At 45.1% G+C, this 16243-nt stretch overlaps 5 protein-coding genes across 7 annotated transcripts; 3 read left to right on the top strand and 2 right to left on the bottom strand.

The window, feature by feature from the left end:
* Window positions 1-1889: 1889 nt before the first annotated feature.
* DFL_000617 (uncharacterized protein) lies at window positions 1890-2475 on the top strand (the record flags this gene model as incomplete). The annotated part of the gene is made up of 4 exons (XM_067635546.1): window positions 1890-1975; window positions 2052-2176; window positions 2258-2402; window positions 2460-2475. The coding sequence occupies 4 exons, from the start codon at window positions 1890-1892 to the stop codon at window positions 2473-2475; spliced, it is 372 nt and encodes a 123-aa protein (XP_067495162.1).
* A 148-nt stretch (window positions 2476-2623) lies between these two features.
* DFL_000616 (uncharacterized protein) lies at window positions 2624-2980 on the top strand (the record flags this gene model as incomplete). Its single annotated transcript, XM_067635535.1, has 1 exon — window positions 2624-2980. One exon carries the CDS (start codon window positions 2624-2626, stop codon window positions 2978-2980), a length of 357 nt encoding a protein of 118 aa, XP_067495161.1.
* A 1481-nt stretch (window positions 2981-4461) lies between these two features.
* On the top strand, window positions 4462-7137 carry DFL_000615 (uncharacterized protein; the record flags this gene model as incomplete). The annotated part of the gene is made up of 5 exons (XM_067635524.1): window positions 4462-5123; window positions 5202-5624; window positions 5677-5820; window positions 5873-5917; window positions 5976-7137. 5 exons carry the CDS (start codon window positions 4462-4464, stop codon window positions 7135-7137), a joined length of 2436 nt encoding a protein of 811 aa, XP_067495160.1.
* A 1002-nt stretch (window positions 7138-8139) lies between these two features.
* DFL_000614 (uncharacterized protein) lies at window positions 8140-10337 on the bottom strand (the record flags this gene model as incomplete). 2 transcript variants are annotated; one of them, XM_067635510.1, is made up of 2 exons in its annotated part: window positions 8140-9703; window positions 9769-10337. In XM_067635510.1, the coding sequence occupies 2 exons, from the start codon at window positions 10335-10337 to the stop codon at window positions 8140-8142; spliced, it is 2133 nt and encodes a 710-aa protein (XP_067495158.1). The 2 variants fall into 2 exon arrangements, with proteins under 2 accessions (XP_067495158.1, XP_067495159.1); XM_067635511.1 differs by lacking the exon at window positions 8140-9703 and having other exon boundaries at window positions 9765-10337.
* Window positions 10338-11967: 1630 nt separating this feature from the next.
* DFL_000613 (Glycoside hydrolase family 18) lies at window positions 11968-16146 on the bottom strand (the record flags this gene model as incomplete). 2 transcript variants are annotated; one of them, XM_067635499.1, is made up of 18 exons in its annotated part: window positions 11968-12437; window positions 12617-12710; window positions 12923-13382; window positions 13475-13643; window positions 13742-13819; window positions 13900-13934; window positions 13996-14111; window positions 14186-14208; window positions 14279-14370; window positions 14447-14688; window positions 14757-14796; window positions 14860-14949; window positions 15025-15108; window positions 15200-15354; window positions 15464-15622; window positions 15723-15868; window positions 16065-16077; window positions 16144-16146. In XM_067635499.1, the coding sequence occupies 18 exons, from the start codon at window positions 16144-16146 to the stop codon at window positions 11968-11970; spliced, it is 2469 nt and encodes an 822-aa protein (XP_067495157.1). The 2 variants fall into 2 exon arrangements, with proteins under 2 accessions (XP_067495157.1, XP_067495156.1); XM_067635498.1 differs by having other exon boundaries at window positions 11968-12549; window positions 12617-13382.
* Between the last annotated feature and the right edge of the window lie 97 nt (window positions 16147-16243).

Genomic DNA, 16243 nt, shown 5'->3' with positions numbered 1-16243 from the left:
TCATCCTTGTCTTGTTTTTCTTTTTTTTGTTTATCGCCATGAATATTTTATGAACTAATGCTTTCGACCCCCGGGAATCATGGCTCTCTTTTTGTACGTCCTGTCCTATATACTGAAAATTGACCGTTAAAACCCTGTTCAATTGTGCAGCCAAGCACAACCACAAACTCCTAAAATGACCAGATGGTAAGGTGCTAGCCAGTTAAAGACCTGTAATTAGGAGCGAGAGGCTAGCTAGTTCCGGATCCCTACTCCCCTGAATATCATACTAAACCTATTTTCTGCGTCTAGTCTAATTGAGTTTAGGCAGTCGGTCTCGTCACTCGGCCTGAAAGTCTGGCCTGGTACCAGTCTCGTCACCAGACTTTTTTGTGATGTGTTGCTAAATATTTAAAGCCTGATACGTCAGTCTCTGCAACTCTTGAGTCCGCGGAACCGAAGCCAACACAAGAAAGCTGGACTGGAATCGAAGATGGAAGCAACTCGTACTACGGAATTCCTTTGGGCTATGGGGCTCGCAAAAATTCCTAAGGGTTATCTTCAAACGAACTAGTCAGTGGAAACAGTATATAGCCGCGAACTCTTGTCTTAAGATCTTGTCTGACGGAAGAAGGAAAATAAATGTTGGGGCTTACATCCGTCTTGCCAGATCCACGTTAGAACTACGGTAGCTACTGAGGGATCACGTTCAGATAAGTTTCGGGATGTTGACGATAATAGTTTGGACCCCACCTTTGGATACAACTTGTTCCAACTAAAAAGACAAGCAGGGGTGGGATGGCTGGGCGCATAGTCGTGAACATTCCGATTCAACCGTATCTCAATCGCTTCACCATACCTATAGGCTTATCCGGCTTTAGGTCATTTCTTTTCATGGTAGACACCTCTTTTGATACCACTATCGCATATCAATACCGGCAAACGACCACGAATCATATACTCCGTAACCATATCGTGAGCAAGGGGTGCAACTTTGGACGGTGGTTATAGGCGGAGCTGGGTCTAGTAGAGCTATAGCTGGATACATAACTGATACCTACCACGGAATTAGTGGAAGCCTAGTTTCTAATATCAAATTCTAGCAGAGTATATTCTGACAACTAAGTTGGGGGATGGATTTGGGCTTGTCTGCTAGCTTGGCATCGTCATTGAAGGATCATAGCGCCGCTAACTAGACCCTACAATCACCGTGCGACAATATGCATGCTCCACCGCAGCCTCCACCGCAGCCTCTAACCCAGACTCTAATTCAGCCAGGACAACCGCAGACGGTACTACCACCTCAGCCACAATCAGCCCTACCGCAGCTGCAGGCTGGTCCACCGGCTCAGACGACACCGCAGCCACATCAATTGCCCCACACCAATTGCTGCAGCCCTTCTTAGTACCCCAACAACTCCCAGAGCCAGCACAATCTCCAAGCCCATCGGAGTCATCGGATAACTCAACGCTTGAAGAATCCACGCCAGAATCAATCGAAACACCCGAGGATTCGGAGCCAGAATCTTATGAGGATGGGAGATTCGAACAGGAGAAAGAGACAAAAAGATTCGTGGCCTACTTTTTATCCTCTAATTCCAACGCCTTTACGAAATAGTTTCTAAACTCCAGCCTGGAATTCGTAGAACACTCGTTCTCAATGACTATAACAATCAACCGAACAAAACTGCGGATGTTCTCGCGTTCGCCGATGACACTCAAGCTGATAGAAGCCCAAGCTCAACAGGAAATGGAAGCAGTAATATATCATCAAACAACAACACCAACGTTACTAGTGGTGCCGGCCCATCTAAGCGTCGACGAAAAAGTAGTGCGATAACGGCGAAGATGAAAACGGGGCACCACCAAGCAAAAAAACTTAGCGGAAAGATTTAAGATCGCTAGGGAACATGCTTGCGTGCCCATTTGCGAAAGGTAATCCTACAAAACAGATACAGTGTCTCATTATTGGAAGGCAGAATTTATCCGGAGCTAAGTAAGATAAAGCTTTACTATCCAAACAATCAATCTTGAATAATGAATTGACTAATGTGAAAAAAACACATTCACAGGGAACACATCAAGCGGAATCATTTCAACAAGTTGCTACCTCAAGATATCCGCCGCGCGAAAAAATGGTCCGACGTTTTCGATATTTGCAACCCCCAATGGCCACCAAGACCTCATCCAAGTCCCTGTAAGTATAAATATCTTACATTCAGACGGTCTGGTTGTTGTTTTCTTTCTGAATTGATTTCGTTTATTTTTTTCCGCATAGCTGACGTTGACGATTTTGACCAATCCTCCTGCAGTCGTGGATGTAGCGGAGCGATGGCAGCAAATGCAATCTTCGACCCACGACCCACAGGATATGATTGCAATCGCCACTTCATCGAGGTCCTAGGGCTTCGATTCAAACTCCAGTAATTTCATTGGCGACCCAGAATACCTGCAACATGGGCTAATATCCGATCCTATAGCCAGTACTGGGAATGAATCCCCTTTGCCAGAACTTCTCGATCCATCGTGGAGTGCAAATCGGCTTTTCGATTTGGTCCAGGGAATAAACCAAAGTCCCAACAACGACTCCGGCGTGGGTGATGGAATGCCGCAATCCACGGCATTCAACCAAGCAATAGCAGAGATGGCTGCCCCCCACTTTTATTTAGACCTCGGAAACAGCACAACAACCGATTCTCCGCGGCGAATCCAAGATATGAATGATCAAGTTCATAGACAGCACCATACCATGTGGCTGGATTTTGATATCGACAGAATGCAACCTTCAGAAGAACTTTGGTCTGATATCACAAATGCCGTGGGTTTCAACCCTCTGGACCAAGGGTCCCAACTCAGTGATATCATGAGCGCCTACCTCAACGATTCGAGACCTGATAAAATGGCTATCGATATACCTTATAAGGCTGGAAGGTTTGGTAAATATGTTCAATGTGGAAGGGAAGCTGGAAAACAAATGAGTGCCACAGCTCCGATCTTCTAACCTATTCGTGCTGGGGAGACAATTTTCCCAAAGGCCATATATACCCAACTCCGAAAGTTACGAGGATTGCACAGGTCAATTTGTTGCTCATGTTATATTTCTTCATTTCAAAATATGTTTTTGCACAGCTCGACCAAGTGTCCGCCCAGATCCCAGAATGCGGTGTGAGTACAAAAGATCACAATTTTCCAATCTTATTCCTTAGTTGTCCAGAGTCCATCTAAGGAAGCGATAGTCCCATTTTTTCAAGTTACAGGGCAGTACCTTGATATTTTCCATTTAGCCACTCGAATGAAAAGAGGCCACCTCCAACAATCAAACTGGTCTTGCTTGACACCAACCTCCCTGATCTCCATTGGGTCAGCTTTGAATCGAAGGGGATCTTATCAACAAGTTTTAGCCAAGAGCAAATTTAGGGGATCTTAAGCTATGCCCTGGTTATGTAACTGCACATGGAGAAGCAAGCGGCACCAGGCGAAGTGAACTGAAATCACTTACGTCGTGAGAGGAGTCTAGTTTCGAGCCGCAGGTTATCAACAGGAACAAGTCTGACTTGGCTAGATCGCCTCCGACAGTTTACTCGGAGGTTAGATGGCCCTCGGCGTTTTGTCCTGCCATTGTAGTTGAAACTCGGTCGATCATCAGCGTTGTCAAGTGATTATTTTTTACGAGTATGAGTATTAAAACATTTAATATTGCGGTGCTATCGGATACCTTGACGGAAAACCATGCAGATCTAGTGTGGTTGGTATCCATGTAGAGATACAGGGTGCTGTGTGTTGCTCGCTGTCCTCAGACGCAACACACGAGTAAGTGTTGTTCTTGTTGTGATTTGGAGCGCAGTGATTGGCTAACGAGGCCAGCTAGGCCAGTCTGATGTCACTGGGCAATTGCTCTTTCAACGGCTGACGAGATCTTCAGCCCTTCCACCAAGAAAAGGCCACAGCACCCATTCTATTCAGCTCCTTTAAACCATACTTACCAAATGCATCGTAGCTCATAGAATTTCAGGTGTAAACGGTTCGAATCGATTACTTACAAAAAAAATCAGTATGCAAGATGCGTGGGATATCTTCAGCTGTTCCGCAGTGCGCTGTGCGAGTCTGTTCAGGGCCTCCGGGTCCGACCGCCACGGACCGCCGCCCGAATGCGATCGACTATGTTTGGTCCGTCTGGATTCCGTAGTGCGAACCATGTCAAAGAGGGCGGCACGAGTCTACCGAAAAGACTATATTGGACCCTTCGTCATAATATGGACCCCGCTTTAGGCTTCTATGGCAATTCAGCCTACAGCTCATGGCTGAGGTATGCCAAAGGTGATGTTAACGTCCGGATGTAATATATAATGGGCCGTTGGGTCTCCTTTATTCCAACATATTCATCTACAAGATAGCATCTAGAAGGCAATACCGCCTCAAATTCTAAAACATAGTTACCATTTTTGTTTGCATTTTAATTCACAAGACAGCGTATCGGCGAACATGAGCGATCCTGTAGCAGTAGTTCCAGATCATGCACCTTTTACTGAAGCAGCCCTCGACAAGAAGCTCGGGCTATCTCCAAAAAAATATTGGCGCTGGCTTACAAACCTAGATTGGGAGAATATCCGGCACGCCCCTCCAGAACGTGATGTACGCCAGGAATTTGCGGATACACTTATTTACCATGAAGTCCTTCGAGAACTTGACGCATTCATCGAGAAGGACCGTCAGAATTTTGACGCTATCGTGGAGGCCATTAATAAAGCCTTTGGAAAACCGATATCGCCTGAATGGATTCATGACTTTGATCAATGGTACAAAAAGCATAAGAGAGTACTAGAAAACCCTGACAGAACCAGCAAGCCAGAGATGGTGAAAATTTTGGGGTCCATGCCAATCCCTGATTTAAAAGAGATTGAAAAAACATACGGAGAAGTGAAGGTTGGTATCGTTGGCGGAGGTATATCCGGATTGTATGCAGGCAGACTATTTGACTGGGTTAATGAATATCTCGAAAAAAACCCTAAGATTGGGGAAGATAATATGAAGCCACTCAGATTTAGCTTCGAGATCCTCGAAGCTGCGAATCGTGTTGGAGGTAGAATATATACACATCATTTCTCACCTAGCCGACACGATTACTATGATGTCGGCGCAATGAGGTTCCCAGATACCGATATCATGAAAAGGCACGTTTTCCCGCTCCTTATGGGGAAAAGATAAAACTAACTGGATTTTAGGACGTTTGATCTTTTCGCGGATGTGGGTCTCTACAGAACGGAACAATTAACACAACAAGCCAACGAGGCTGCCAAAGATAATGCCACTCAAGAACAGCCTAAAATCTCCAACTGTGGTGACCATGATCATAGCGATAGCCCTAAACAGCTCCTCAGGTATTTCATGAAGTCTGATAGAACGCCCAACTATTTCAACGACATCCAACACTATAGGGTTCCGCATGGGGAAGAGACTGCGGCCCAGAAAGCTAAGAGGTTAGAAACGGAACAGCAAGAAAAAGAAAAAGATAAAAATAAACTAGAGCCTTATAAAGAGATTAAGGCCAAAGTCGATGCCGCTCGCGAAAACCCGCATGGCAAACATGGCAAGAGCGCTGATACGTACCGCATAAGTACCAAGAATTATGGCGATGTTCCCTATGCGTTAGTATTTTGACCGCGCAAAAAGGCAATTTCCTGGCTAACTGGATCGTAGATACGTGGAACTCGGCGCCGAGACCCTACTCAAATACGCCTATGATCCATTCAAGTATCTTATGCGATATAACTTTTATGTGGGCTACCAGGCTCTCATGAGATACGAAGGCTATAGCGTTCGCGAGTTTTTGTCGAAGATTTGGTTAGTTAATACCTGTATCGCTGCGCTAGTAATGTCTAATGAATTATTATAGTAAATTCGATTTTTACACGATTAACTGGTTGGAAACGTCGGACTCGTAAGCATAATCTTCCCACAATCGCCCACTCATGCAGATGATGCTAATATGTTCACAGTGCGACTGGATGGTTCGATCTGGCCTTTACAGAAGCTGTCCTTGAGTCATTCACCTTTAGTGCACCGAAAGTTTGTGTAAAATCCAAAGGAAAGGATGGAGCTACTACAGAAGGCCACGACCACGACCACGAAATATCCCCAGATACGAATTGGTACTGTATTGAAGGTGGTACCGGAGAGGTGATCAGACGCTTGAATGACAAGGTGTCTGGCGAGCCAGAATATAATCGGGTGGTAATTGGCATGAAGTTGAAGCGCGATGCCCCCGACAATGAGAAGATGGAAGTTTATCTAAAGGACGAAGGGCAAAACCCCCGAAAGTACCATTCCGTTATTAACACGACTACTCTTGGTTGTGCTTCTCGCATGGACCTCAAGAATGTTGAGCTCCAGACTGGCCAGAAGGCTGCTATTCGCATGCTCCGATACAGTGCTTCTACAAAGATTGGCGTCAAATTTACGGATCCCTGGTGGATCAAAGAGCCGTACGTTATCAATGAGGGTGGCGTAGCAGCCTCTGATCTTTACTCCGCCCGCATGTGCGTCTACCCATCATACAATATCCACGATTCTCATAACCGCCCTGCTGTTCTCTTGGCGTCGTACTGCTGGGGCCAAGACGCTGAGCGGGTCGGATCTATGATCAAAAAGACATCACCTGAAGGCGAAGAAATCTTACGCGACTGCCTCCTTCGAGATTTGGCTCGCCTACATCATGATCCCAAGGCACCAGCAGAACTCAAGATGAGTTACGATGAGGTCCTCGCCAGTCTTCGCAAGAAATATATCACACATCATTCTTACGACTGGAACCATGACTCTTTTGTCTCTGGTGCATTCGCAGTGTTTGGGCCTGGCCAATACCGCAAGATGATGCCCCATCTCCAGCGCCCAACTGCTGACAGTCGTCTACACTTTGTCGGTGAGGCGACTAGCAACCATCACGCTTGGATTGTTGGTGCTCTGGAAAGTTCACTTCGTGCGGTCTGTCATCTCTTGATTAAAACTGGGCATTGGGATATCGTTAAAGATCTTTTCGCCGCCTGGGATCCGCTTCCTGGGTTTAACGAGAAGATCTTTTTCTGGCAATACGTCCTGGGGTTGTTACCACCTAGTAGCCAGGCAACTGGTCAGGATATCGATACTGTAAAGGAAGTTTAGGCTGAACGAGCTAAATAAACATCTCCCTGCGTACCCGTGTGTATACCTCGAATGTAATTGAATTTACGGAATTATCAGCTTGTCTATAGCGTCGCCTATTCGCGTCTTCTATTCCATTCCCTGTAGCTCTCCGGTTATTGAAGCAAAATATGAGGCATTCCATTGTACTATTTTATGTTTATCAAATCAATTTGTCTATATCAAAACTGGATTCCTCACCTCACGAACTTAACGATTAATTAAATCCACTGTGGTCTGTAAGGTCGATATTTCAAAAATTAAGAGGGACAAGAGATACATTTTGCCGTAATTGAGGAATACTCCTTCTACCATCTTTTTCTAACCGACACTATGGCTTAATTTCCGCCGGGATCCAATAAATAGAACTATTAACTACCCTACATATGCTACTCATGTTCATATCCAGGTCGGCTTGCTTTCGGGATGAGTTTAGAGCCTTTTGTTTTTATGTGCTTAAATATTTCAAGTATAGTTATATGTAAACGTTTCCTGGCTCTCTTTGCAATACAATGCATAAGGCCATATCACGTCCGACTAGCAACCTTTAATTTCCAGCATATTTTAAGGCTAAGTCTGTTTCAGTCGCCTTGTTAGCTAAATTTCATTTGTATTTGTATCATCCCAGTATTCCGAGGCTCCATTCAATTTTGCTTTGCATTGAGCAGAAAGATTGAGAAATATTTCTCGATTTTCTATTTTAAGATTCCTAGGCCTACGGCGTACGACTAGGAAATCTTGGGTGCCTCTAACTTAAACTTCAAAAACTAGAAGTATATATTCGTTAACTATCAAAAGTATATGAATACAGAACCATAAGAAGGTATTAATGTCCAAGCAATACAAATCTATCGATATCTAATACAGCACCGCAAGTGCATCCGGGTCGATGGAGAATCACATCCAAACCTGGGATATTGAGAACAGTATATACAATCATCATCATTAAAATGTACATGAAACTTCAAGGTTCAGCCTTGACTCTTACACGGCTATTGGCGTTAATTTACCAGCAGCTACATCGATCCAGTCAATCTTGCTTTGGTATTCGCTGTAAGTTGGGGCGGTTGCCATGTCCTTTGGCAGGCCCACTTCTCCAGCCACGATTTGAACTTTCAAATCTTTCACCTCCTTCAGGTCCTCAACAATTCCATCCATGGCAGTCCGAACCTTCAGTTTCAAGTTCTTGAGGAGATAAGGAACAACGACATCCGGAAGAAGACTTTCAATTTCCTTAGACTCGACCTTTTTCAGAAGTGCTGCGGTGAGTGGGATTGTACCAGTGACAAGCACATCGGGATGAGCGTCAAATCTTGTTAAAACGCCGTGTACGCCGACGGAATTCGGATCAGTGATCCACTTCGCAGCATTCTCCGTAGAAGGTTCGCCAAGGAACGCGTTAAGGCCGAAAGTTCCGACTTCAGCTCCATTGTTGACTTCGATGTTGATGATCCAATCGGTATATTTGTTGGAGCCATCAACCACAGAGGCAACCGGGTTTGTTTCTTGACGTTTCTGTCGGCGAGAACCATCCCTGGCGTTTTTAATGGTAAAGGCAGGGGTTCGAGCACCATAAAGTTTGTTAATGGCAATTAAGGTATCTCGAGAGTTACCACTATCAGTTTCAGCATATGAATAACCGAATTGCTTTGGATCTTCGACATCGGCACCAGTGAAGAATGCGTCGGCGGACTTTCGGAATGGATAGAGAGGAGTTTTCTCATCGACCACGGTGTTAAATGGCACAGCCCAGGTTCCCATTCTAGTCCTGCCCGAAAACTTATATGCATCTGGGTTCAGAGTCTGCCACATCGTGAATATGCGGTCAACGTTGATGTGGTGAAGCCAAGAGATGGGGTCGAATGCGGAGTATACAGGCGGATCCATGTGTCCCAACATTGCCCCATCAACGCCCAGAATCGTACCGCTTCCAAGGCCGTCCAAGTTCTGCCCAACGGCTAAGTGGACACCTCCGTGAATACCTTCGAAGGATTCGAACCTGAAGCCGTTCGCTCGATCATATCCTGTACTAGCCATGCTAGTGAAAGTCTTATATCCCGTTAAGACCTGGTAGACTCTGTTCCTCCAGGTACCTTCATTGGCTTTCATAACGGCGTTGATCTCCCGAATGTGGGTGGTTGGAGTTCCAAACTTTGCTGGGAAACGAATGGTTTCCGTGATGTTGCCCCAAGGGTAATTCTTGAACTCTGACAAATCACTAAACCAGTAAGAAAACAATGGATTTTGAACACTTTCTCTGTCGTGGCGGACGGTTTCGATTTGAATAAGATTCTGTTGACAGACTTCTTCTGGAATACTACCGTCTGCGGCCCAGTCCCAGTATGGGAAGCGCAAACTTGGTAGGACAGCCTTGAACTTCTCTTTCTTTGGACCTTCAGGGATCCCGTCAACAATATCACTAGCGTGCTTCCACATGACCTGCTCAATAAGAGCCATATACGGTCGATGCCACGGGAGGAACAATACATCGGAATGAGGGCAATATCCCCAGTCTGGGTTGCCGCCGTCTTGAAGTTCAACGCCACCCCTATAACAAACTGGTCAGTAGCTGCCTGATGATATCTAAGCCTAACTCTATGTCTAACAACTTACCATGCCTTGAAAGGTGCCCCATGGATACCAGCAATGCCATAGTATGATGTCTCCATACTCTGAGGCTGTTTTTCAAGCCTGTACAGAGCCATGATGAACAAGCTGAACTCAGTCGGGCTCTTGATAAGTTCCCTAATTTCTTTGCGTACGGCAGTTCGGCCGTTTTGAACACCCGTCACAATGACGGTTCCCTTTGGATCACTGCCATAGGATCCCTGGAAGTCCTCAAGACTTGTGGGATCATATTCTCCTTTGGAAGAATTTGGGGTGTTTGTTGGAGAGGAAGAAGGAGTTGCGGTAGCTTTGGTTTCGCGAGCCAGCCTCGACGAAGTTGTCATGGTGGCTTTAGAAACGTTCGAGACTTCATGCTGGTATCCCGCAGGTGTCGGGTCAACGGGCTCATCTTTGTCGTCTTGATAGCTATAATAGTTATTATCCTCGGCGTAGTAGTTATATTCGTTTTGAAGCTGGTACTCGCGGCGGGCCAAGCCTTCCGTAGGGCGAGCGGTCGTAATAGTAAAAATGCTCGAAGCAATCAAAGCGCATTTGAGGGAGGACCAGCCTGCCATTTTGTACAATGTGCTAACAAATAAAGAAAGTTCAGAGGAACCTGTATAATACAAGAAACTTATTGTTTGTGATGATGCAACAGAAAAGGCAGCGACGATAGCGAATACACCAGACTTTATAGAGCGAGTTCCGAATAACATAAGATACAGCATATACAAGCCGGCTTCTAGAAAGCACGCGCTAGCCGTCTTACCGTGGGACGCCATCATGCACAAGCAATGCAATCGAAGGTATCGTCAAGACATCGGATGGATTGTATCATCCAAGTAAACTTTAATTCTTATGCTCATAGAGCCCGTTCCTTCCTTATCAGTCATCTGGGCAACCCATAAGGGTACATAGTAGCTTCTGGCTGCATGCTAGGTCGTCTGAGGTCGGCCTGAGACCAAACAGGTGGTGGTGGTGGTTCGGTGTTGCATGACCGGTCTCAAGTATGAGGCTAGCCGAACTTGATCTAGCGTACCCCTAACAACAGTCCCGATGCGACATACCTCCTGCTTTTCTTGGACTAGTCAAACTATTAATTGCGGAAATGGCTAGCGAAACAAAAGAAAATTCATTTCACCTAGCCCAAATCCAGTAACTATCCAGATGCACCCTTCTTGCCAATATCATACTGCATTGGATCAATCTTCTTCCTCTCGAATTTGAGCGATTTAGAGACGCCTTTTGTATCATTTATTACTGATAGCCTGTCTATAGATTCAGCTTGAAGTAGTTGTAGCTGAAACTTGGTTTATGAAAGATGCAGTAAATGTTTATTAGCGCTGGTTTATATTTCTAGAGTTATGCGATGCCAGCTACACACCTGGTGCGGAATCTTCGTGTATATATAGAACTAAGGCATTTCTTATAAGTTTCATTGTTTCTGATATCGAGAGATTGTAGATTTTGCTGAGCTTTACTTTGTCGAAAATTTCCTCTTCTCTCCATCCTCCCTCGTCACCATACATCATATCAGTCCTTAGATCTCTGAGGAGGACGAGACCAAGAGTACCCTGAAGATCTAACACCTTCCGTGCAAACACGTGTTGGCTTTTTTGGTGTTGTCAGGCCTAAAAACGTAGTCTCGGGACCTTCTAAAAAGGCTGTCTCGTAACCAGAGGATTGTCATGACAGATAGGTCAAGATATATCTTGCTTGTCTCTCTGTAGCATCAATACTTGGCCACAAAGTTGCTCTGAATATATTTAGATACTATACGTAGCACAAGCTTACAAAACACGGCCCGATCCAACACTAAAAAATGTTCTTTTATTGGCCAATTATTATATTCCGTGTTACTATACTGATATTGCATCTGTAAAGCGTGTGTAGAAGGTGATATGTAGTGAATTCGATGGTGAGCTATTCTATGCCTCATTATATACATGAATTGGTTACACAGACGTGCCTGCCCTACCCTAATGGCAGCTTGGGTCATGTGAAGCTTCGGCCTTAAGGCCACGTGAAGCTTCGGCCATATGGGTAGCTTCAACAGCGTCGATTACAAGGCTAGAAACTTGTTGATTTAGTTCCTGTGGAGGTCGACATATACGAGCTTACAGCAGAAAAATAACAACATACCACGTGGAAATTGAATTTAGATACTGTTGTATTATTACAATAATAATATTGACGGAAGAAACATCAACCGAAAAAGTCAAACCAATATGGTTTTCCTCCGTATGTGAACATCTCAGGGTCACTTCTCGCAACTGGCCATCGGAGAATACCATCTGGTTGGCACTCTGTCCCGCATGCCTGCCTCTTCGTTCTCCCATTAACATCAGGCAACGGGCTGTCCCAGCGTCTTGGCGAGTTTGGAGTAACACTTGGATCATTTCGATCGAATATCACATATGTAACTGTTTCCTCTTCGTTTGTAGCGATAATGCGATCCACGTTTGGATTTCTCGCTGTGTTGCCATATCGATCGGTCCATCCTTGGTTTGTGAGGATACGAAACTCAACGTTTCCCCAGATTCCAGTCATTGTGATTCTACGTGGATCATCTGTAAGAACCACAACCGTTCCTCGGGCTTGCATCGCATAGGCGGCAGACATCAAACTGAAATAGTAGTACTGATCGCTAGCCTCATAGAAGTCCTGAGGTAAAACTGGTCGAGGGTCAGTAATTCGAACATCTCTGAGATATCCAAACGGGCTGAGATCATAGTAATTAATATACGGGTCGTTGGTATTTGGAAAATCATCACTATACCAGCCATCCTAATTGATCAAGACAAAACTTTGTCAACTCCCAACATATCGCCTGCGAAAACTGAACAAAACTTACCCATATGGTTAGCCAGCCATTCCCGCCCCGATGCGATGCGACCGTTTGTGCAATTCTCGAAAGACCACGCCTCCCAAATAAGGCAACCAGGGGTCTAGTGTAGAACAATTGCACATGGTTTCCGTAATTAATGCCTGGCCGAATACGGTCTATCATCCAAGCGACTGAGATGTATCGAAGCATAAGAGGAACTCGGTTCATTTGTCCTATCAGACTGCCTGGTAGAGAAGGATCGGGAATGGGAAGGATGGGAGGGATATTGGGCAATCCCCGTGGTGCCACATCTGGTTGCGGAATATCGCATACGGAGAAGACCCTACCACAGTTCTTATTCTGTGGAGCACAGAACATCACTGAAGTACTCGGCTTAGAGCATTGTATTGTTGCAGTAGGGCTTGAAGAAGAAGTAGGCGTCTGGCTTGAGACAGAGGTCGCTGGCGGGGCGGGGCTGCTTCCTTTGCCCCAACATTCCAAACTCCCACTAGATCCACTGTTAGGGTTGTAACTACACCTCCTTCCAAATACTCTGTGATAAGTTATATCAGTAGGTAGCTTATCAGAGCTGATATCAAATCCGGTTGGCAATGCTTTCGAGACCGAGAGTGGGCTATTGTCTTGCTCGAACAGGAAAGAATAGTCAACGGTTTGACCTTCTCTGACTCCATAATATCTCCACTGATACTGTCTTGTTGTCCCAGCGCTCCCTAGCTGTGACCCAGCGGCCACAACAACAAATGAATCGCCCGTGGTGACGATATTTGGGTTGCTGCCAGGTACAAACAAGGGTGGGGGCTTCCCGGTGGAGGAAGTTGTGGTGGAGCACCTTGATCAGCAACACGAGCGTCAAAATCAACTGACCACACCATCGACCCCCCTAGACAGAGATCATTAGCGACCCCGAGTTTCATATTTATGGTCTCATCATCGTCATAGCCCATCCATTGATCGTCCCACTTGAGTTCCTTGATCATTGGGCCTGACAATAGGGTGGGTTTGACGCCTTTACTATTAATGACGTCTTGAATTTCTATTTTCACATGAGACAATTGCTTAATGTTAGCGGTTTGTACAGCTTTCACTACTCCCATGACCGGAATCAGTATCAGGTGTAGAGCGGTATCATACCTCTAGCAGACATTACACCACCAAAGTTGGTGCAAGGAGCAGCCTTGTTTGGGCCGCTAAAAGTACAACCCAAGGTCACTGTGTCGATTTCGTACGTTTAGCTAACTTGGTGCTACACGACTGTGTTATGTAGTAGCAATGGATCTATTTCGACCTACTGCAAGACCTGTCTGCTACAGTGTATCCACGGCCACTACAGTCATCATGTCAGAATTGCGTCGGAATTACTCCCAAATTTGGTTTAAGGTACTGACTAGTATGCTATTCCGAAATTTATTTTGGCAGGATTGAGCTTCGCGAACCATAGTGGTTTTGTATTATTGTAGATTTCTCGAATGTCGGTTTGCGGGCGGATCTTAGGCCCGAGTGTCTGTAACATACCGAAAACAAGTCATTAATGATAGGCTAACTGGGTATTTGATAATGCCAAATTAAGAGACTTACCGGATTATTCCCATCCCAGGAGCCTGTGCACATCTTCGGATCAGCCTGAGGGCCACCAGATTCATGCAGTTTCGTAATATAAAAGCAACATACCGTGAAGGTCATAAGACATGAAGCCAAAGTGGTCTACATATGGTTCCATTGACTTTGGATCCATACCTCGAAGATACCAGTAATCAGGCGCACTATATATTTAAACATCGTCAGCGCAGGATAGCAACACTTCCTATGCCAACAGGTAGGATATATTTTTAGACTTACAGCACAAGGCTTATTCCATAGTTAGTGCCGAATGCTGCCCTCATTTCCCTCACGAGGCTGACATAGTTCTGAGGGTCCGTTGACCTTCCTCCACGTTCTGTCGCAGTTGGATACTCCCAATTAAGATCGGCGCCTTGAAACTTGTATCTTGCCATAAAATTTAAAAGCGATGAAATAAACTTCTGCCTATTGGCAGCTGAAGACACCATATCTGACCATGTTGTGTGTGTCGGGCCAGGATCCTATTTATCCTTTCGATTAGCAAAATTTAATATAGTGATGATGAAACTATAGGGATGATTTTACATACACTGAAATCAAAGCCGCCCACGGATATCCATGTCTGCAGTCTGTAAAAATATGGCGTGAGAAACTTATTGATCAAAAGGTTACAATTTTGAGGATAAACTTACGTTGCAGATTTCAAATTTGTGAATGAGTAATAGTATGGCTCATCGGAGGGATCCCAAGGTATAACTTCAAGTGTTGATGGATTGATCGATCTAAAATATCAATCCTTTAGCTTGTTCTCAATCTGGTCATATATTTTGTGCCAGTTAGAAACCCGATGTACTTACGCGAAAGCGAGGTTAAGTTGTGTGAAGCCATTGGTGATAAGCTGATCCGGTACCACTTTGTTACAGGCTCTCCCTCTTATGTTTCTAAAATCGCCCAGGATGAATCAGTCTATAATGCCACGGAACCTACACAAACGAAGAATGAATGATGTTACGCGCAGCTCTGTTAACTCACGAGACCTGGTAATAGCCGATCTTCCTTCCTCCGCTTGCAGTTCCGTTGCCTGTCCCACAGGATGGAGGTGGTACGACTTGGCACAGACCATAGCCTGCTTGGCAAGGTAATGTGTTTCCCTTGGGATCCGCGTTCTTGCAGTGAAGTTCTTCAGTCTTAGGTCAAAGAGATGTGGTTAGCTCTCAAAACCCAAAGCTTTCAACCTTTCGAAAAATGTATAGGATAAAACAGGTTTCCGAAGGGCCAAGGAAGCAAAACACTTACTCCACACCATCCGAAGTAAGAGCAGCATATATCTAATCCACACTTTTGAGTGCCGCCCAAAGAATACTGCCCGCACATTGCAACCGCGTTGCAATTAGAGTAACATGTTACTGGTGCGGTCGGTTTACAATGGCTCGGTGAATATCCACACTTTCCTAGCTGTTAAAATTCAATGAATTAGTATATTGATTGATTGTGTCTTTCATTTCATACGTGCTCATACCCGAACCCTAGGTCACTTGGCTGGCGATATACTTACCGAGTTACAGCAACTACCATCTGCACAAGGAGTGCTGCTAGTGCACTGTATTGGACCATTGTCTTGTCGTTTTTGTAAGGCGAATGCGGTTGAGTTCCAATCGTAGTCTCTCGATTCGCTGAATAAGCTTCTCGCGTTAGAGATGCCTGAAAACAGAAGAAAACAAGTTATAGCATTCTTCATGGCGGATGATCGAGTATTCATCTTAGTGCCAAGTCTGCCGCATCAGCGACGGCCCGTGGAATTCGTCTTTAACCAGCTGCTCGAAACGCAGTCTAATGTGTTAAAGGCCGAAGCAAAGTTCTGCTAGTGAGGCCCTCCAGAATGCAACTCGGGGCATACTCCTTTGGCAAAGCTTTTAAATAAAATATCGTCAGTATCATACCGTTCAGATAACTTACCCGGGTTAATCGGACCATACCATCTTTGACATCAACGTTTTCGTAACGATTAACAGAGTCTTAAAACTATTTTCGCTAAACCCTGTAAAAACCTCAAGGGTTTAAAAGTCGAGTCGTGCT

Source organism: Arthrobotrys flagrans (assembly GCF_004000055.1).
Source record: "Arthrobotrys flagrans strain CBS H-5679 chromosome Unknown unitig_15, whole genome shotgun sequence".
Taxonomy (NCBI): Eukaryota; Fungi; Ascomycota; class Orbiliomycetes; order Orbiliales; family Orbiliaceae; genus Arthrobotrys; species Arthrobotrys flagrans.
Note: the sequence above shows the minus strand (reverse complement) of the source record. Positions and strands in the feature narration are given on the sequence as shown.